The sequence below is a fragment of the Myotis lucifugus genome, unplaced genomic scaffold, assembly GCF_000147115.1.
Source record: "Myotis lucifugus unplaced genomic scaffold, Myoluc2.0 scaffold_18, whole genome shotgun sequence".
Lineage (NCBI taxonomy): Eukaryota > Metazoa > Chordata > Mammalia > Chiroptera > Vespertilionidae > Myotis > Myotis lucifugus.
In genome coordinates this window covers 2,010,388-2,031,996 of record NW_005871066.1, presented here as the reverse complement: position 1 = coordinate 2,031,996, position 21,609 = coordinate 2,010,388, and the positions used below count along the sequence as shown (strand labels likewise).

At 51.7% G+C, this 21,609-nt stretch overlaps 1 protein-coding gene across 1 annotated transcript in view; it reads right to left on the bottom strand.

Annotated features, from left to right (window-relative positions):
* ELMO1 (engulfment and cell motility 1) overlaps window positions 1–21,609 on the bottom strand; it is a 315,463-nt gene that overhangs the window by 2,900 nt on the left and 290,954 nt on the right. Inside the window, exons 17-21 of the mRNA XM_006085322.3 lie at window positions 17,433–17,596; window positions 14,278–14,390; window positions 11,285–11,392; window positions 5,056–5,138; window positions 2,153–2,230 (exon numbers count right to left, since the gene is read on the bottom strand). Coding sequence (XP_006085384.1) covers window positions 2,153–2,230; window positions 5,056–5,138; window positions 11,285–11,392; window positions 14,278–14,390; window positions 17,433–17,596 — 546 coding nt within the window. The remainder of the gene's footprint in view (window positions 1–2,152; window positions 2,231–5,055; window positions 5,139–11,284; window positions 11,393–14,277; window positions 14,391–17,432; window positions 17,597–21,609) is intronic.

Here is a 21,609-nt window from a genome sequence, read left to right as displayed (position 1 = left end):
GTGGCGCTGGGTGGCGGTGGCGCTGGGTGGGAATGGCGCTGGGTGGGGGTGGCCCTGGGTGTGGGTGGCGCTGGGTGTGGGTGGTGCTGGGTGGAGATGGTGCTGGGTGAAGATGGTGCTGGGGGGGGTGGTGCTGGGTGGAGGTGGTGCTGGGTGAAGATGGTGCTGGGTGGAGGTGGCGCTGGGTGGAGGTGGCGCTGGGTGGAGGTGGCGCTGGGTGGGGGTGGCGCTGGGTGGGGGTGGTGCAAGATAGACCCAGACTGGCCTTGAGCTGAGAACGGCTGAAGCGAGGTGCTGGGCACAGGCAGGAGCTGAGAGTTAGGCCCCGCTTTCTCTCTCTCTGTGCAGCCACACAGAGCAGGAGCCAGAGAGCAGGGGTCTCCGGAGAAATGCCCCCCACAGCTCCAATCCCAGCTCCACCGCTTACGACCTGTTTGACCGGGGACACGTGTCCTAACCTCTGCGCTATTTCCCCCCTTCACGAACGGGGACTCTACTGGTTCGCTCTTTTGGATGTTAGATGAGAGTCAAGTGAGAGGAAGGAGAGAAGCTCAGTGGAGTATCAATCATTATATCTTTCCTGCTGTCGAGGTGCTCCCTCCCCCCGCCGGGAAGTGCCTCTCTCCTCCCTGGTAAAGGGGCACTGGGACCATTGTTTTTACTTTACGGCGTGAGGATGCCACTCAAATGAGGGAGCAGACGGGAAAGTGCTCTGAAGAGGGTGAAAGTGCTCACACGCACACAGCGGCTCTCCTCCCACATCACAGGCGGACACACATGCGCCCTGGCGGCCCAGACTTAGCGTTACCTGGAATGAGCGCTCCAGGGAAAGCCCCCCACCGTTTCAGCAGCACCCAGTCTCCTATTCTAGGGCACAGCGTGGATGTGGTGGCCTGAGCGCAACCACAGTTTCATTTCCAAAGAGAAACAGTGGGACGCAGAATCTATTTCAGGACGACGAGGACAAAGTCAGAGCCTTCTGCAAACTAAATGTCAAGCAGCCCAGAATGATATGCAAGCACCACTCTAAATGCAGGATTTGCGTCTAATCTCTCCTCTCGCTCTGGGATGTACAATTTTATTCAAAAGCTTCAAACCAGTGAAAGCCGGATTCTGAATAACTTCCAAATGAGCGCCGCTCCCGGAGGCCGGGGAACAAAGTGGGATTTACGGACCCGTCCCCTCCTTTCTGAGAGCTGTTTATGCGGCCACACGCCGACCAAATCTGAATGGCGCCGTCTAAAAATAAGTCTCCGGCGTGATGCCGGATTCGAGCTTACAAGAGAAGAAGGTAAATCAACCATCGCTGTACTTTCCCTTCCAAACGCTCTTTCCTAGCTCATGCTAAATATTTTAAATATAGCTGACAGCGTGCCTCCAGAAGAGAAACAAATCATACATATAACAGGATGTCAGAAAGGAACAAAAGCATCTCAGAAATAAAACCCGGCGGTGGAGACAGCCTCAAACCTCTCAAATAATTTAAAGAAAACCTCCCTTATCAAATGCGTTTTTAAATTCTATTTTCCAATATTATTTTATGTGAGTTTTGGGTGTAGATAGTATTTTATTTAGAAAATGTTTCTATTAATTTCAGAGAGGAAGGGAGAGGGAGAGAGAGATAGAAACCTCAGTGATGAGAGAGAATCATCGATTGGCTGCCTCCTGCCCACCCCACACTGGGGACTGAGCCCACAACCCAGGCATGTGGCCTGACCGGGAATCGAACCGTGACCTCCTGGTTCATAGGTTGACACTCAACTAGTGAGCCAAGCTGGCCGGGCAGCGTGTATACAGTATTTTAAAGAATAGAGACAAGTTTGTCTTGGGAAAATCCTGACCAAGAACGAAGTATTCCATGAAACCTCCAGAGTGGTACCCAGGGCGGCCCCCTCTGGGGTCGCAGCGAGGCCCTGGCTGAGCCTTAAGCATCTGCAGACTCTTTGCTTTACATGGACTCTTACTGCGCCGGAGGGAAGCTGGCAGGTTTTCAAGAGGTTCCCATTCCACCCCAAGTCTACAAGATGTTTCTTTGTTCATGGTTTGGCTTTTTTTAAAAATGAAATTCCTTTCTTTCCCCTATTTTCCTCCTGCTTGTTTTTCTAGAGAAAGTGTGACATCCTCTCATCAGTTCACCCCACCAAGACCTTACCTCATGCTTGTCAGGAGCGATGAAGTTCAGTTGGCAGTTCGAGTCGTACAAGATGGAGAAAGCGAGTTCAAGCACCTCCTGCAAGAGATTGGAAAAAGCAACCGCTCAGGGAAAGGGCTGTTCGTTTCGCAGCCTCAACAGGGAGCAGGGCTCCCGGTGTGTCCTGAGACGTGGCTGCCCAGTGAGTGGTTCAGGGCCACGCCACCCAAAGCTGTGGCTCTCTCTTCAGCACCGCTCCTCCAGGGGGACCACGAGAAGCTGTAAACTCCCCCCCAGTCAGCAGCACAGGGCCGCTCTACCTTTGATCACCTCAACCAGATAGATGCTCGAAGGGGTGTGAATTTCCTACAACATGGCAGGTAATGACGCTCTTTGGTGAACCCATTATCTTTAGGGACCATGTCTGTCTCTTGATCTTTGAACTCTGTAGAGCAAAGGCTACCCACCCTGGATTTTATACCATAGCAGCCAGAGGGGGAGCCTAGGCCCAATGTCGGAAGAGCTGGGTTCATTCATTGGTGTCTACTGAGTGCAGACAGGAGGAGCCAGACACAAGGACCAAGGACTAAGGGACACGGTCATCTCATTGTAGCCGAGTGACCTGGGGGGAGACACTCGGTGTCCTGTCTAATATGTATGTTAACGTGCACTTCTCAAGTCGTCTGCACTGTACAATATTGAGCGCAACAATTATTCCGTTGGACTGAGCAGTCGGCAGGGTGCAACCTTAGAAGAGAAGAAGTCACCGGAGGCCAGAGGGTCGGTGTGGTTGACCTTGTGACACTGTCTCTGTTCAGGGACACCGACAAGGAAAGGGGGCTGCAGACGTGGGTCTTGGCCCTTCTGAGGCATATAGCAGTGAGGACGTGAACGAGGGGCACTGTCCTGACCCAGATTCCCGATACAACAGGCAGGAAATGGGAAATTCGGGAGCATGTCAGTCCCCACTCTAATTTCACCGAAGCTGCCTGGGAGGGGAGGAAGGGGGAGGAATTAATTCTCCGAGCTGCATGCCTGTCTCAAGGCTGCTATCACTTATAATGAGTTTATTGATGTCTCTGGCTTGTTGTCATTGAGTTGTCGGTGGAGGTCAGCTCTTCCGCACGTGGTGCGGGCGGCTGCAGAGCTGGGAGCAATGACACCTCTCGGGCTAACACTCCAGGAGCTGCCACCTGTCCAGACCTTCTGGAGGGAGAGAGGCGCCAGGAGGTGGGGGGCATGCTGTCATGGATCTGGGGCAGTGTCCCCCTCAGGGGCTCCTTGTCACACCCCACAGGACTCACTCAGCCATCTGAGCTCACCGCCTAAGACCTTTTATTCTCAGTGAATTTAATTCAGAGAAAACTGATGTCCAGGAGCAGCTCATGGCCATCCTTTGTCCCACTGATTCACCAGGCCCCCCTCACTGTGCGGCGGGAGGCCCAGGAGGGTGAGTTCTGGGGACAGAGGAGCAGGAGGACCTGAAGATTCCCCCCCTGCCCAGGGCCTCTGACCTCAAGCTCTACCCTCTGGGCTTGGACCCAGGGATGAGGCACATTGGGTCGGGGGATGCTCAGAGAAATTCTGGGCATGATGGCGCCTTGGTTTTGGGACTGTCATCTTCCAGGGCCAAATAATGGACTGAATGGATACAAGAGCAATGATTTACACAACGTATTTTCAGTACACAGTGTTGGCTGCCATTCCTCATCTTGTTTTGGGGTGACTCGCCTCATATGGCCACTTTGGCCAGCAATCACTTTAACTCTGTGGACTCTGTCCCATCTACCCAGGTGACCTTGAGGATAGAACTCGGTGTGTGTGTGTGTGTGTGTGTGTGTGTGTGTATGCATGTACTTTTGTTTTTCCTCAACCATAGACAGGGTCATCCAATGCAGACCAGGATTCCCCACTACCTTTTCGTGTTAGAGATGACGGAGCAGGAATTATTCACTTTAATCCTGACTGATAGGTAAAATGCACATAATGTTTATATTCCTCATAGATACCAACAGTGAACAGTTGAAGAGCAACGTACTGATCTATATGATAATTTTTGGTACCAAGGTGGCGGGAGCGCCCTGATGGGTCTGGTTAATTCATTCATGGATGGGTACTATATATCACAAGGCGCCAAGAGGTATCAACAAAGAATTGGCTTCCTTGTGGCCCTTCCAAGATCAAATACCTGCAAACTGGGGGCAAAGGAAATCTTGCCTCTTTTCAGAGGATGCCCCTGGCACACTCTCTGGCAGGGCCGCGGGCTGTCCTGGTGAACAGCCAGCTGGTCAACTAGCAGGGGTGGGTGAAACTATTGTAATGTGAACAGGACTGAAGCGACATCCAGCTCTGGGGAAAGCTTCTGCTGGAAGCTGGGTTTGGTCTATTTCACAGTCCTCTCCACCATCCTGAGGATGTCAGGCCTCAAACATTTTCTACGATTTTCTGAGTCGTTTGGTCTCTGCCTTTCCCAGGCTTCACCGAGACCCCAGTGATAACAGGAGAAAATGAAAGAGACTGGGGGGGGGTGGAGTTGGGTAAGGGAGAATATAAACACCCATGGGAGGTTAGGAGAGGCCCAGAGGCCCAGGGAAGGTGGGGGGTGTGTGTGAACGGACAAGGCTGGAGAGAAACCAGGGACAATAGTGAGAGGGCAAGTCCTAGGGCTGGACATAGGAAGGGAGAGAACGGATTCAACACATGATTGGTGGGAGGGAAAATAAAGCTGATAGATGTAAAAGAAATCAGGAAAAGAGAAAGATGTGCAACCACACACTCACACACACACACACACACACACACACACACGGACGCAGGCAGGCAGGCATGCATGCACATGCGCATTGCTGCTGAAGAACGAAGGCTGGGCCCATGGCTGCTGCATTGCTCAGACAGAACTACATGCCATAATTTGGAAGCCATACCTTGTTTTGTTTAAGGGCACCTTTCTCCTTCATATGAGGGCAGTCCTTCCCTGTCACCACCGCTTTGATGTCTGCCACCGGCACTGCAATTCATAAAAGAAATGAAAGTAACGCCACCATGTCAAAGCTGAGACGCCAGCAAAGAAGCAGGACTGAGCATGGCGCCTGCTAGCCCAGCAGCCACCCCAGAAACCACAGCAAAGAGAAAGAAGAGTTGCAAAGAGGAAGAGAAGGCAGGCAGTGCCCAGGCCTTGGAAACGAATATATATTCTTATATTCTGGCAAAAAGCATCCCTGGGGAGAAGAATCTATGTTGATAAACAGAATTTAGTTCATTACGACAAATACCTAAAAAAAAATCCCACGGCAGTCATGTGAAAAGTGACAGAATTAGAGGAAGCAGTCATGGTAACAGCAACAGTGGTACTAATACTGATATTGTGGAAGACATTGAGTGCCAAAAACAAGGCCAAGTGCTTCGAGTATGTCAGGGTCTCTCGATGAAGTATCTGCTTCTATTTAGTCTCCGAGTTGTGGGTATGAGGAAAAGCAGCCCTATCATAAAGCATTTATTTGACGAAACAGTCCTGAGCCCCCACTGTCATTCTCCCCGTCCCCAGCTCATTATTCCCACAACAGTTCTGCAAGGCAGGGCTCATTCTCCCTGTCTCACAGACAAGGACACTGAACCGCAAGGAAGGGAATGCTCTTTCCTGATAGGAAAATGGTAGCTGGTATTTCTCGCGCAGTTAGATGAAAAGATGCTATCTCATGTTTTACTCAGGACTTGAAAGGAGATAAAAAGAGATGGAAAGGTGTTTGCATTTAAAACGTTTTGTTAAAGTCGAGAGAGAGAGAGAGAGAGAGAGAGAGAGGGAGAGAGAGAGAGAGAAGGTTTGGAACCTTAAAAAAATTCAAAGTCACCTGTCCCTCTCCAATTGCTAATCTTTTGTCCCATAAGAGACTGGGAGTCTCACTTCGGATCTGCGGAAGCTTTGAGTACTGAATTCTAAGTAATCAACCAGTAATTATTCCCTTAATGGCGAAGATGACGAGAAATTTCACAACTAAAGTTCACATACTTTTACTGGGGAATTGAGTTGCGAGGGTCATACTTAGAGGACGATAGAATCATAACATATGTAGACTATCAAAGCGATACAACAGGAAAACCCCTTAAAAGCTAACGTTTCCCAGGAACCCTGAAACAGCTCAGAAGTGTGGGCAAATCTGCCGACATGCTGGGGCTTTCTCCAACCCAAGAAGACTGGGGCTGCCATGCACCCTTTGGGGAATCTCTGCACCCCCTGCCCCCCGCCATCTGACCCACCGTGTCTGCTCCTTCATCTGCAGTCCCGATTCTACAGCCCACTACTTGTACTCACTATATCTGGCTTTCCTTTCTTTCCAGCATATGGACGACTACACTTCCCAGCAACCTTTGGGGCCATGTGGTTAGTTCTGGCCAATGAAGTGTGAGGGGAAATGGCCAGTCTCTTTAACTGACGGAGGCAGGGAAAAGTCCATGCCCACTGGCCTCTCTCCCCGAGAAACTGAAGAGGCCACATGTTCCATCCAGATGGCACGGCTATGGGATGGCAGGGCAGCCACTGGCCCCTGTCCCCGAGTAAGTGACCCATGTCAGTTACGTAACTCGGGGAGGGAACACGGACTCTGACTGTCCTGAGCCACTGAGATTTGGGGTGTTTGTTCCTGCAGCGGAGCAGTGCAGTCTACCCTGAGGGGTGGAACCTTCACCTTGGAGCCCGCTCCTGCCTCTGCCTCTCTCCCTCGCATTGGCAGGACCTGCAGTCGGTCCCTACGCTTCCCGAACCCACTGCCTACGACAACCGCAAACGTCAGCTCTCCTCAAATCCATGTTCACAACCGGCAAGCAGCCCTGTTCCTCTCGGTGGCCTGCCCGGCTACCTATCTATGCCTTAGAGGGGAGGGCATTTGGGGAAGTCAGGTTTACCGTTCAGTGGAGAAGCCACCTCTGAAGTGAATTTGACACCATGAACCACCGGTTCAGAAAGCCTCCCCAGCGTCAGGTGGCACATGAGTCATGAGTACCTCCGACGCAGGAAGTCTTTTGCTGCATAATCCGTAACACGGTCAGTGAACCAGAGTCTACAGTCTATAAATAGCAGCTGCCCGTGGCTCCGAACCCCCCATGTGGAAGGGGACACGATGAGCACGGAGGCTGTCGTGGGAGCAGCCTTCAGAGTCCAAGGAGAAGGCTCAGGGGAGAACGGGCGCTTTCCCACCTTGCTTGCGGCAGGACAGACTTCACATTCCTCACAGGCATTGTCCCTGTCAAGGAGACACACTGCCTGTGACAGGAGTTCGGCTAAAAGGAAAACACTAATTCTAAAAACACACCGTGGCTTTTAAAGGCCGTTCTTTGCCTACTTTGCCTCTAGGCAGCGGTTCTCAACCTGTGGGTCGCGACCCCTGAAAATACATCCTGCATATCAGATATTTACATTATGATTCATAACAGTAGCAAAATTACAGTTATGAAGTAGCAACGAAAATAATTTTATGGTTGGGGTCACCACAACATGAGGAACTGTATTAAACAGTCGTGGCATTAGGAAGGTTGAGAACCACTGCTCTAGAGGCACTGGAGAATTAGGCCCTCTCTATTGCCATGAGCAGAACCAGACTCATGGCTCTCTAAGACGGCAGCAGAGGGCTCTGGGTGAGGTGAAAGCCAGGCAAGAGTTTCTATGAGGTCTTTTTTTTGGGGGGGGGGCAGCATAGAGAAGTGGGGCCAAGAGATATGAGAACAGGATGGTCACTACTGGCACCCTACCCTCAACTCTAAATCCTTGGGGCATTGGCTTCATTTCTTTCTATGCTTTCTTCACTTTGAGCTGGATTGAGATGATCTAATTGAACACTCCCATTGTATAGATGGGAAGACTGAGACCTAAGGAGAGGAAATAAGGATGTGAAGTCACATAGCCAGTGGGGGACAGAGCTGGGGCGATTGCTCTCTCTTCCCCTCCATGCTCCCCTGGTGGGCCATGATTTCTCCCCAGGTTTGGAAGGTGTCAGCACCCCACTCACACCAAAAACAGCCCTGATGTGGTTATCACTTCAGATATGTTCAGCAAACTCTTTGAGTGCTAACACCTATATAAGGAACTTTAATTGTGACTTAAGACAAAAATACCATTGCACAAGTAAATATGGCCACCATGATAAACAGTGTTGGTCTTCACCACAGGGAGCTGGTGGAGGCAGAAATCTCCCTGGAAGTAGCTGGTAAGCTGAGCACTTGCTGTGGACACAGCCTCTGTGGGCGGAGTTATGGAGGAGGAGGGACAGGCTGGGCCCAGGGCAGCCTGTGAAGAATCCGGTCTCTAGGCCAGCAGCATGGCGTGGTGGGAAGGGCTGTGCCTTTGGAGTCGCAGAGCCTGGGTTTGAAATCCAGACCCACCTACTGGCTGTCCCACTTTGGGCTGATGTCTGGGAGCCGAAGCCTCCTCGCCTGCAATGTGAAACGATGACATCATCCACCTCAGAGGGCTGCTCTGAGGTTGGAGCCACAATCACGGCTGGCTTTTAATCCAGGCGGCGCAGAGCAGCGGTACAAGGCTGGGCCACAGTGTTGGATGATGGCATTCAGATCTTTGTCCTACCACTTATTAGCCATGTGACCCTGAACAAGTCACCTAATTTTCCTGTGCCTCAGTTTCCTTATCTGTAAAACAAGGGCAATGGTATCTACCTCGTCAGGTTGTCAGGAGGATAATTTACGTAAAGGTCTCAGCACAGTGCCTGGCATACAGTAAGCCCTCAATACATGTTATTTGGAGCTGTTTTCATTATCAATAATCAGAGTTCATTCTCTCTGTAGACTGGGGACGGGAATTACTTGCCGAGCATCAGGGACCCACATCGCCCACTTGGCTTTGCGGTCTCAGCCGCTCCTCTTGTCTTCAGTGATTGGCTTCATTGCCTTGTGTGGGGGCGCCTCCTCCTCCCGGCCCCTTTGATGTGGGAGTGCAGAGCGATGGCCTAGATTCTCTCAAAGGGAGGCACGGAGGGGAGGGGCCGGGGCTGAAAGGCAATGGAGCCTAGTGTTCGTGGGGGTGATGAGGGCCTGTCAACCTGGTGGGAGGGGTGTGGGGTGAGGGGATGGAGGGAGATAGGGATTTTTAAGGGGCCTATTTCCTGTCAAACAAAACGAATATGATAAGAGTAACTGATTTCCCAAACCTTCAGGGATGGAGACAGCTACGGAGAGTCTCCCATCCTCACCCACGCTCTGTAGGAAGAGGATTCTGTGACGCTTCGATGCATCGGAACCTCAATATCCAGCACTGATTAACTTAAGGGGCGGAAGGCAATGTCCCCCTTGGTCTCAAGGCAGGGCCGTGTCCCAGGCATGAGCGATGGCACTGGACATTCACTGAAGGCCTGGTTCATGCCTCCGGTGGAATGAAGTTTCTGAGTTTTAAGGGCTCCAAGAGAAAGGGCCATTTGGTGCCAGGCAGAGTGTGTCATTGGAATCACATGCAAACCAGGCAGCAGGCCCGAGGCAGCAGACTTAGTGTCCGAGGCCGGGCCTTCTCAGCTCAGGCACATCATAGCTTCACTTGACGTCATACATGACTACACCCCCTCTGGACAGATGTGCACACAGATGTGCTGTCTCCAATGCGCGCACACACACACACATGCACACACACCTGCACACATGCCTGCACACCTATGGGTTCTTGGTTTAGAGGGCAGTGGATGGGTCCTCATCCCTAGAGTCCGATTCAGCAGGTCTGGGAGTGAGGCCTAGACTTTGCATTTCTAGTAAGTTCCCCAGGGATGCTGGTCCCAGACCCATCCTCAGAGCCACGGGTCCAGCTTGTCCACAGAGGGGTAGGGAGTGTTTCCTGAGACCTGAGGGAGGGTCCTCCTTACAGACAGAGGCCCAGATGCCCACTGCAGGGGCACAGGCACTGCCCCAGGCTCTGCAGCGAAAGGCTTCCATTTCCTTCTCTTCCCATGAACAGTGCCAACAACAGCGCTGGGAGGCAGTGCGCCTGCGAAAGGAGGCTGCGTTCTGAGCCAAATGACACTACAAAGCCCGGACTGCCCCACTTTTGAGCTGGGAGGAGAGAAGGTCCTGGCTGTCTGTCTGACATGTAGCAGAGTCTGACTGTGTCAGGATTTTCCACTCCTGGGCTATTTTCGCCTTCGATGCCATGGGCTTCAAGGGAGGCCAGACAGACTTGACCTCCATGGGCCTGGGATGACGAGAGGTTAGGTGCAGGCACTTGGGGGTCAGCGCTCCATCTGGGACCCACGGATAGGACTCACTGCAGGGCCAGGGTGACTTACAAAGGCTGCTGACAGTGTCTTTATTTTTCTCATTCTTTGATTTCTCTTCCTGGGATACCTTCTGAGGCTGTGTTCATTTCGTCTCATTTCTCTCTCAAATTAATTCATTGGCTTGTATACTTTAATGTTTCTATAATCTTCCCTTTAAAGTGTATACTTAATAGTGCCTAAGAAAACCTATAACCTGGTTTGGTGTTGGGCTAAAATAATCTATCAAAGTACTGGTTATTCAAAATGCATACATTAAAACAGATGTCTTACAGAAAAAGCAAATAAATACAACTAATATGTATTTCAGGGAATATTTAGGAAACAGTAACATGCAGATCATTGTAAATTCCCTAAGTGTCTGTGTTACGTCTTTGGAGAAGTTGGGAAACAGAGGCAGAGAGTACTTTTTCTAGACAAGGAGCTTAAATGCGACAGCCATCTTTGTGCCATCTCAAGGCTGTGCTTAGATGCTGCCTCCTCAGGGAAGCCCTCTTTGATTACTGCAGCATATTTGGGTCTGCCATTAGCTTTGCATCAAATTATGGGATACACTGAACTATAACAAGTAAATGTGGGCGGCGTCATGATTATTTCCATCATCAGGAAAGGACAATGGACAGAATCGGGTTCATACCGTTCCTGCTCCCTGAAACAGCACCTGGGTAGGTCATGTGAAAGTGGACGACGGAACCCCAGGTTCACACCCTTTTCCGCCTTCCCTGTCCAGTCCCTAGCACGAAGCCACGAAGGTCTTGTGCTTCCTGAGGACGCCCAGGCCAGGACTTACGGTGGTTTATGTAGGTGGATGGATAGCTTTTCTGCATGATATTTAGTGACCAGGAAACAAACAAGACCCCACCTCCGGCCGCCCGCGCGGGAGGGCACTTACGCTTGTCCTGCAAGGAGTCGTGGGGCACCTCCCCCTGAGGGCTCTCCTCCAGGTCTCCGTAGTGCAGGACCTTGTGGTTGGGGGAGAGCCGGCAATACCAGAACTTGTCTGAGGAGGAGAACACAGAAAGGCACAGGTGAGGGGTCGGGTTTCCCACGGCCCTGCCCAAACACTCATTTCCGGACAGCACTGCCTGGAGAACAGGCCATGCGTCCGATTGGAACTCTCCGGGAAGGAATGGGTTCTAAGTTCTTGATGGCGGCCAGGAGGGGCGGTGGGGACAACTGTTCCCCTGCTGAGAAGCAGGGACAGGGCTCAGCAACGTTGCCCGCACTGCAGGGAAAAGCAGGAACAGAGCAGGTCCCCGGGGCAACGTCTGCTTATGTTCAGAAGCTACTAGAGAAGAGGGGCTGCTTATCAGGCTCCAGGAGGCAAAACCACCATCTTCCTTGCATAGTTGCCGTCGATGTTTGTTCCAAGAACATGCAAGAGGCTAACGAGCTTGACCGCAGCGATATCTGACGGAACGGCTGATGGAATTTCCTCCGGCTGGAGGCTCACCATCTCTTGACCCGACCTCGCTGCCCAGCCCTTCTCTTGTCCCATGGAAGCTCCTCTTTCTCTGTCTGCACTAAGATGCTGTAGAGCAGAGAGCACCGTGCCTCACCGCTGCCAGCGATGTGCCTGCTCCTCCCCATCGAAGAGGAAGGCTGGGACGGACGGCAAAGGGGACGGAGAGGCTGGGAGGCTGCTCTGACTCCTGAGAATTAAATACTGGTGCTCAGCCGGGGTCTCCCGCAGGATAAGGGCTGGCGGACTGCGAGCTGGGAAGACGGGTGGCACCCTAACCTGGTTATGTCTGCCTCGAAGGTAGAGCGGCTCTAAGGAAAGGCAGAGGCCCAGCTCCGACCAGCACAGCGCCCACTCGTGGGGGAGACGGTTTCAGCGTCAGCCGCCAGCGGCAGCTTGATTAGCAGTCTCTTTCATGGTAAGAAAAGTGTGTGTTTTCTTTTCAAAACCCAGCATGATGGTACCAGTTCCACAGTCCCTCTGGGCAATGAGTGAGTGGACTGTGTCACTAACAGCAATTAGAAGAAGCAGTGAGAACACTGTCAAAGGCTGTTTACTAGCATTTAAAGAGAAAACAGGAGTTACTACAGAGGCCTCCCAGTCAATTAGGAATTTAGTACGTTAACAGCCATCTCTTCCTTCCCCAAACTACAAAACTAAAGTATGGAGACAATTCTCTCTTCTTTTCTCTCTCTTCTCTTCCCTTCTCTTCTCTACTCTCTCTCTCTCCACCTCCATCTCCATCTCTCTGAAGGATCAGAGGGAAAAGCTGGTTTCAAAACACACAAGCCTGGGAAGGTCTCCAGGGCTGATTAAAGCTGTTCTCAGAGTCACGTGGCTCATTATGGAGCTAATAACCACTATGATCATAATTCCCGCGGTAACGTGCGGCAGACCTTCATGCGAGGATGGAAATACTCTGTGTCTGCTCCATCAAGGGGATGAAAAGAAACTGTACATTTTACTGAATGTTAATGAACTTGGCCAAAGGCGGCTCTACGAACAGGGTAGTTTATTGTCTGCCTTCACCATCCAGGCTGAGACAAGTTTGGGGCTGGCCCCGGGTCCTCAGGGGAGATGACCACAGTGAAGAAGAGCTACCACTGTTGAGTGCGACAGGCTGGCCAGTTCAGGGAGGCACAGGGCCCAACAAGAACCGTGTCCTGATCCCCTCTGCTGTGGACTCAGCCAACATCTCAGTCTTGGGTGCGGAGGCCACAGCTGGCTGCTGGCTGCTGGCCCCGGGGGGGCCTGCAAGTCCTGTGTGTGGGAGGCAGAGTGGACACTGCTATTCGGATTTTGGATCTCTCATAGCTTAGCTGAAAATGTGGTGTCTTCAGCAGGCGGTCTACTGGCTGCCTGAGGCCGACCTTCCCAAGTCACACAGTGGGAGGGACCCCAGCACTATTTTCAAGGGAGCCGTCATCTTTCAGGCGATGCGATACCAGATTCCTCTCTGAGTGCAGTGATGGAAGTCGACAGCTGAGGGGCAGGCCATGGCAACGTCACCCTGCCTGCAGGTCCTCCATGTCACTGGCCACTCTTCAGAGGGAGAGTCCTGTGTTTTGATTCAGAATCCTGCCTCCCTGGAGGCTGCTGTCTCCCTTCACAGCAGAAGATGACCCCAGACCCCAGAACCCCAAATCCTTCTCCAGCTGGTTTGGCCTCACCAATGCTTTGGAGTCCCATAGACTGGGGGACACACTTGGCCCTGACACACCAGCTATGGAGTCTCATACAAATGATGAAAACATTAGGGCCTGGCTGGTGTTGCTCAGTGGTTGAGTGTTGACCTATGAACCAGGAGGTCACGGTTCCATTCCAGTCAAGGGCACATGTCTGGGTTGCGGGCTTGATCCCCAGTGTGGGGCGTGTAGGAGGCAGCCGATTCATGATTCTCTCTCATCATTGATGTTTCTATCTCTCTCTCCCCCTCCCTCCCTCTCTCTGAAATCAGTAAAAATACATATAAAAACAAAAGTAAGGGCTATGGAGCCGCTGGGGCATCCTTGCTCTTCTGTGACTGGGGGTGACGTGCTTACCACCTCAGGGTCTTGGCTCCCTTATCTGTACACTGGGTGCAGCCCAGTAGCTCCTTCATCGGGTTATTGTGAGGGTGAAATTCAGGAATGTAAGTTACACCACAGCCCGGCACGTGGTAAGCTCTCAATCAACACACGGTAGCTGTTGCTGAACCACAACTGCAAACTCATGGCATTATGTGGCCCAGAAGGGCTCTTCAGCTCCGTGGATCCTCTGGAATTCTGGACTTCGGTTCCCCTTGGGGTGCACAGGGTATCAGAGCTCACAGGGACTGGGATCCCGTCCGAGTTCCGTGCTGCATGGCCTCCCCTTAAACCAGCGCCACGCCCCTGGGACTCCCACGGGGCAGGTCCGGGTTGGAGCGGCCCCAGCCACCATACCTTGCCTCCGCCGGGAGTTGAGTTTCCTGAAGCAGGTCCCTTCCACAAGGCGGTTCAGACGCTGCTGTTTGATCAGCTCCAAGATTTCTGGCTGAATCTTCTCCTTGAGCTCCCTGTGAAAATAAACACAGTCGACAGCGGGCCTGGGGGACAGGGCTTTGTGGTGGGGGGGAGGGGGGAGGCAAGGAAGGCAGCGGGGAAGGGGGTGAGGCTACATCTTTTCATGAACATCCCAATGCCTCCCGAGCTGGGCTTTAGAGACTCATCTGAGAAGGCTTATCTGTTACAATAACACGATGGAGCCTCTGACATTTACAGAATCCCCACAAAAGCCACCTGAGTGATGTTTTTCTAGACCAAAGTGTCCCGAGAAATTTCTTCTCTTGTTTTACAAAGACACACATAAACTTCTGCAAAAAATCATGCAGCTCTGCTGTGCTGATAAATCTCTGGTCACACCCCCCCTCACCCCAAGTCGGTCTCGGAGATGATATTTGCGATCTGATCAAACAGGGACCTCGGGCAATGGCATGACGACTATTCCACAGCAAACGCTGAGTCCGGGGCAAACCTCGGAACCATGTTTTGCTTTCGCTGCTGTCACCTGCAGATCGGAACAATGCACTGTCCAGGGTTCTAGCCCAGAGAGACGGGATGGCGAGGACATGAATTAAGGCTTATTTGCATCCTGCCTCTGGCTAACAATGTAATTTCCTTCTACATGCACTGGGTTGTGAAGCTATCTTGACAGAGTTCAATGGATTTTTAAATCCATTTTTAAGAGCAGAGATCTTTTTATCATGGGATGTTCATCGAGCTGCTCTAGTGGGAACCGGGCAGGGAGACCCAGAGCCCAGCCCTCGGGGCGGTGCTGAAAGTAGTGATTAGAACGCAGACCTAGAACTCAGAAGGCTGGGCCTTCAATCTAGGCTCTGCCCAAGGCGAGCCTGTCATGTAGCCCATCTAAGCCTCAGCTTCCTCATCTGTACAATGGGGATGGAGTGCCTTTCCTGGGAAACTGTTGTGACTCCCCAAGGAGACAGTGTGCGCACAAGGTAGCACTGAGTTTGCTTAGATTATGTTCTCCAAACGCTCCGTGTTCGACAGGAGCTGAGGCTCACACACCGTGACCCTGGGCTTGCTCTGAGCTGTGGATGACCTGTCTTCTGTGGTGTTCCCTTCCCAGGTGGGGAAGGCGCAGTTTCCCTGGCTCTGGTTTTGACAAATATTCCTCTCGTTCCATCTAAAGGCCTCGTAAATCAATAAAAGGAGGAGTAAACGAGGGAGGGCCCGGCTGGTGTGGCTCAGTGGTTGAGCGTAGACCTATGAACCAGGAGGTCATGGTTTGATTCAGGTCAGGGCACATGCCCAGGTTGCGGGCTCGATCCCCAGTAGCGGGTATACAGGAGGCAGCCAGTCAATGATTCTCTCATTGTTGATGTTTCTATCTCTCTCTCCCTCTCCCTTCCTCTCTGAAATCAATAAAAAGGTATTTTTTTAAAAAAAGAGGTAGACAAATGAGAGTGTGAAGAGCAATTCCAAGCCTAGCACTGTGACAACTCCAGGTGCAGGCCCCCGGAGGCAGAGAGACAGACGGCACCCAGGCTGGTGAGATTCTCTCCTGGACTGGGGTCTGCCCTCTGAGTGCTCCCCAGTGTTCATTGAGAACAGAGGTTGGCAGACTTGCTCGGTGAAAGGCCAGAGAGTAAACCCTGCAGGCTTTGTGGCCACATTCTGTTTGTGCAGCTACTGGACTTAACTGCGAGGTCACGGGAAAGCAGCGGACGGGTGTCACTGAGGTTTTCCAAAGACACTGGGCGGCATTCCCCGCCCCTGTGCCCGACCTCATCCCATGCAAGTCTGCAGCTCTGCTCTGCGGCTTCTAAGGTGACTTGGGGTTTGAGAAGGAATGCCATGGCTTGGCTACTGTCTTTTCAGACCTGTGCACCTTTTTAAAATGCATCTTAATCATGCACTTGGCAAAGGGACTCTGAGGTAGACGAGCATGAGCTGAGGGATCAGCGGGCTGGACTTCAAGTCCTGGTTCCCCCGCTGCTAAGAAAGGCCTCAGCTGCCGAGACTCCATCCTGGTCCTCGGATGGGGACAAGACCTGCTGATCGCACAGGGACGTGAGAAAACAAAACAGAGGTGCCAAGCGAATTGCCAAGCATTAGACATGTCAGATATAGAAGAGCCAGTAACAGAAAGGGAGGCAGAAAGAACAAGAATCAGAAACAGAGAGAGACAGGGAGACAGAGAGAGAGAGAGAGAGAGAGAGAGAGAGAGAGAGAGAGAGAGAGAGAGGTTTAAGACAGGCTTCCCAGTGACACCTGTGCTGTGAGCTGGCTTCACACAAAGCTTAGAAGCAGCTGTGTCCAGCAGAGTGAGCACAGCACCAAGTACCTTCCTTACCCTCCCCCGCCCCCGCCCCATTTCTTCCCCTATAAGTGACAAGGGCACCAAAACTGCCGAGCTCTTAGAAAGGGGCAGGGAAGACACACGGGCCAGTGCTAAGAAAAGAAGAAGCAAACCAGACAGCCTTTGCGCCCAAGGTTCAGCACATCTTAGAGATGCAGACACATGAAATTAAGCGACTGCTGCTGGTGGGCTGTGATGCCAAGTCCTATAGAGAGGGGCCCTGCCTCTCTGCCCCGGGCCTGCAGTTGACAGTCACAAGGGCAATATGAAGTGATGCCGAGCGGAGCCAGCAGGCAGGGAGGAGGTGGATCTCGCCTCTCAAGCGCTCCGTCCCTCCCACGCACGCTGCTTGAGTGATTTTGCTTTAATTATCACGGGCCTCACTCTGGCTGGGCCAGCGCAGCTTGCCCCTCAAAGGCACCTCCAAAGAATGTCGCTTCATGAGCAACAAAGTTTGCTCCCAGTGGTAGGAAGGGTCCCCAACATTTCAGCTACATCCTTAGAGGGCTCATCAGTCTCTGGGCCATGTCCTGGTTTAGATCCTTTGACCAGCACCTGCCCACCTCCCCTCCCGCTCAGCCCGCCCTGCCCAGCCTGCCCAGGGGCTGCTCCGATGCCTCGGAACGTTTCTCGTTGGCAGAGAGCTCCCAGCGCAGCCGGCTGAGAGAGACTTTCACTCCAGAAATGGCCCGTCAGAGCCCTGGAGGAGGTGGAGTGGAGGTGGTGGGTAACTTACAAGATCGGGCGAGACTGGAAGTCCTCCTGGTTCATCCTCTCAGACTGGCGGATTTTCAGGATCTCGGTGTAGCTCAGGTTCTGCAGTTTGCTCTTGAACTGGTCCAGGGAGCTAGGCTTGGTTGAAAGAGCTCTCATTACCTGCTCCTTTACCACCTGCATTACCTGTAGTTTAAAGGAAGACCATGATGTTCTGGGGTTGACCTTGTCCATTCAGAAAAGTCTCCAGCTAACAGCTCCCTGGCTCTGTGAACCCCTCTGGGTGCTCTCAGCCCAGACCTTGAGCGTGCTTTTCCCAAGAGTAACTACCATGTGCACGTCTCCCATTTTCTTTTGTATCGTTGGAACCACGGGGAGGAGCTGGGTTGGGGCTGGGGGCAGAGAGGCTTGGTGTGGGAGGAGCACTTCACTGGATCCAGACATGAAGTGACTGCTACCGAACCAACACTATGAACAACACACATTCAAGAATGAACGAAGTCCAAGCAACAGCGAGACGTCCGCATGAACATTCTTTTTCCCCAGGAGAAAGCCGCTGAGACACGATGAACTGGAAGTTCGGTTGGCATCAATTCAAATGAATATGAACCGATATCCACCACCCACCCCTCCCAGATGCTATCCCCATGTAGTTAAGGCCTAAGTGTTCATACAAATGATGCTTTGGGATCATACAAATGCCTCTTTGAGGTCTATTATATTAGAATAGACATATCCCCCTAGAAGCCTCAAGAAAAAAGAGAATTATCTGGTAATTTGTGCCCCAGGACAGACCCGGCCCATAAAGAGGCAAGTACCCACTGCACCTCTGTCAATGTGGACTCACCTTCATGAGGGTGCAGGCAGCAGGCGAGGCCAGCAGACACAGAGGCAGAGGTCTGCAATGATCAGCTGCTGCTTTTTTTTTTTTTAACCCTCCACTACAGCTGAGAACAACTGTTACTGTTGATAAGGGAACTGCTATGCGCTGTATATGATGGTAGGTGCTTTAAATATGTTCCCTCTTTAAATCCACTAAGGTCTAGGAAGTAGTTATTATCATTATTCCATTTACATATAAAGAAACTGAGGCTTCGAAAGAAACATGAAGTGACTAGTTCAAAATCAGACAGCTGGTTGGGAGGTGGGTGAGCTGGGATTAGACCCAGGCTTGTCAATACTCTACTATCCTGCTGCCCAGGGGTGGCTTCGTAACTTCGTGTAAGAGAAAATCCCAAGTGCAGGTCCACTACATGCTAGATCCCGTGCCAGGCACTGTGAGCTTACCGCCTCAGTGAGAGGAGGCGTTATTACCGCATTTCAAAGGGAAAGAAACTGATACTGAGAAAGATTGAGGCCTTGTCCAAGGTCGCAGATACCCAGCTGAATCCTAAGACACCAATAGCCCAATATGGCGGACACAGCACATACGTCATCACGTGAACAGTCCGGGGTAGTGCTCACCCTTTGTCACTATAAATGCGACCCCAGGCCACTCCTGATGATCACTGCTCATTCACTATTCATGCATGGTAATGACCCCGTCACTGCCCACGGACAGTCCCACCAAGATGCCATCTGCATGGAATCTTATTGTCACGGAGGTGACCATTTCACAGCATGAAGACGCTGTGGCAAACCGGAACCTCCTCATCACTGCTAGGCGATGGCAACATCTCCCCCTCAGCACACAGCGGGCAGCTGAAACATGCTCCTAACATTGACCATCACCAGATCACCCCCCACTAGCCACCATGGTCTCCCCACTGACCAATCAGCATTCTTCCCCAGGCTTTTCTGACTGGGCTGGAGGCGGAGCTGAAGCAAGCTCTTTCCCCTCAAACTGAGAACTAGGTGTCCCTTAATTGGCGGGACAGCGGAAGATAGTGATCTCTGTCAAGAGAGTCAGCCAGAGGAAAGGTAGACGTGTGTGTAGGGGTGTTTGTAACGGTGAAGCCATATTCACCCACGTCGGGCCAACCCTGGCATTGGGCGGTGTGAACAGGATTCTTATCACTTGCAACAAGAAGTGCCTACAAATACAACAAAGGCCAAGAGGACACAAGCTTGTGGGGCTGTGGTTGCCCAGATCCAGGAGAAGAACGAGAAGAAAGCTGGGTAGAAAGAGCACTGCTACTTCAGTAAGAAATGACTTTAGAAAATCATCATTCTATTCTCATGGTTGTCCCTTTGCATGGAACTGATGATAATCCCCAGGCAGCTCCTACATTTATAGCTTGTGCTTAAAATCCGCTGTAAGAACCTCCTTCCTCTAGCTTTACACTTTGATCCCTGCTATATGCAAGGATCCGTAAGTGGGACAATCCTTTAAGCTCCCCACAATCTCTTATACTTCAGTTGGAAGAAAATAGAGACCGTTTCCTCTGAGCAAGTTGACAGAATAAGCGGGAAGACACCGTGAGTGCCCCTGGCCGCAGGGGAAGGGATGCCAATGGTGAGTATGCAGCACAGAACAGAGGTTTGCTAGAACCAAGACTGGCTTCATCTACTTTATTCACAGTTCTGCTTGTCTATGGCCCAAGAACCTCTGTGGTCACACGGTGTGCCAAGGAAAATGACCCCAGCAGGAGATGCCATTGATTTTTTAAGAAGACCAAACAGTTATCGAGGTCACATATTCTTCTATTCCTTTGCAAAGCATCTTCTACATGAGCTACAGTTAATGGCATGAGACCTCTGTTAACGCTCCACATGCGTGATGTAAATCAAGACTCTCACACCCACCGTCCTGAACTCTGTCCTCTTTGGAAAATACCAGACCTTTTATCATTGTTTGCAAAGCCCACGGATGGACGATGTTGAAGAGGCATCAGCAAATCAATGAACTTGAAAGGTCTTACTTAGAGCGTGTGCTTCGCACAGACATCAAAGAAGCCGTCTCTTAAGCTTTGCACTCACTGTTGGAACCGACTGATCATTTCACCAACGTCTGCACGGTGCCTGCGGTGTGTTTCTGGGGTTCTCCGAGGACGTGTTCTCTGAGCCAACATCACATGTTACAAAAGGAGCCAGAGTCCCACAGGACCTTGTACTTTAAATGGAGAAAACCTCTGGTCTCCTTAGAAGACGGGGTTAAAGGTGGAAGCGCAAGGATCCCTGAATAGAACAAGCATGCTGGTGCAGTCTCCTCGGTCTCCGCGGGGGACTGGTCAGGATGCTCAGGTGCCTTATATAGAATGGCGTAGAGTGCATGCCGGCAGCCCTTCAATCCGTGCTTCCACAGCCCGTCCAGGGGATTCGGATGCGCACTCAAGTGGGAGAACCCCCGGTCTCACCAGCATCCAGCAGCACCTCTGAGCCCCCAGTGACTGAGCATCTACAGTGACTCTTGTCATATCACTAGAGAGGAGTCAGGGTCGTTATTGGCGTACCTGTCGCCAGAGGGCAGGAACTGTTTCTTATTGTATTTGTAGACCATAGTGCTTAATACAGAATTTTCCAGACTGAAATCATGATTGATACGTTCAATGCCAAAGATGCCTTGGCTCCCATTTAGCATCTCTAGAATCAACAAATACGTCATTAACAGAATCATAGGACCGGTTTACAAAGCCTCCATGTGGTGTCTGAGGGTTCCCTCCCTGGCAGAGGGGAATCTGAAGCTGAGCGGAGGGTCTGGAGAAGCCACTGCAGCAGCCGCTACTGAGCAGGTCCATTAATGGGGGTTTCAATGTACCCAATCCATGGTGCCCATGAAACAGATTTGTCTTCCTAATGAAGAAAAAAGGCTGTGCTGGGGAAGACAGGTACCAGCACAGCCCAGCTTAGAGATGACTCCTGCGGGACAGATTTCACTGCTGGGCTCCAGGACTGGACCATTTTTCTTCCTAGGAATGTTCCTTACACAAACCAAAATGACTGACAGCTCCTGAGGACCAAAACATTGGAGGGATCCTGCCTGGAGAGTGGGTCTGGGAAGAGAGAGCCCGAGAGCTCATGTGTAGGCAGGATCACTTCCCGGAGGCCAGGGATACTCTCCAAGGTTAGGAGTGGGGAGATGGGCCTTGCCCAGCAAAAGTAGGAGAAGTTCAGGTAAAAACTGGTGACTCACCTGCCAGGGACAGTTATTGTTCCAGATGCAGCTGTCAGTATCCCCCACCCGCTTCCTGCCCAGAGGACTTTAAAATTAGGACAACTTGCCCGGTCCATTTGGCTCAGTGGTTGACTGTTGACCTATA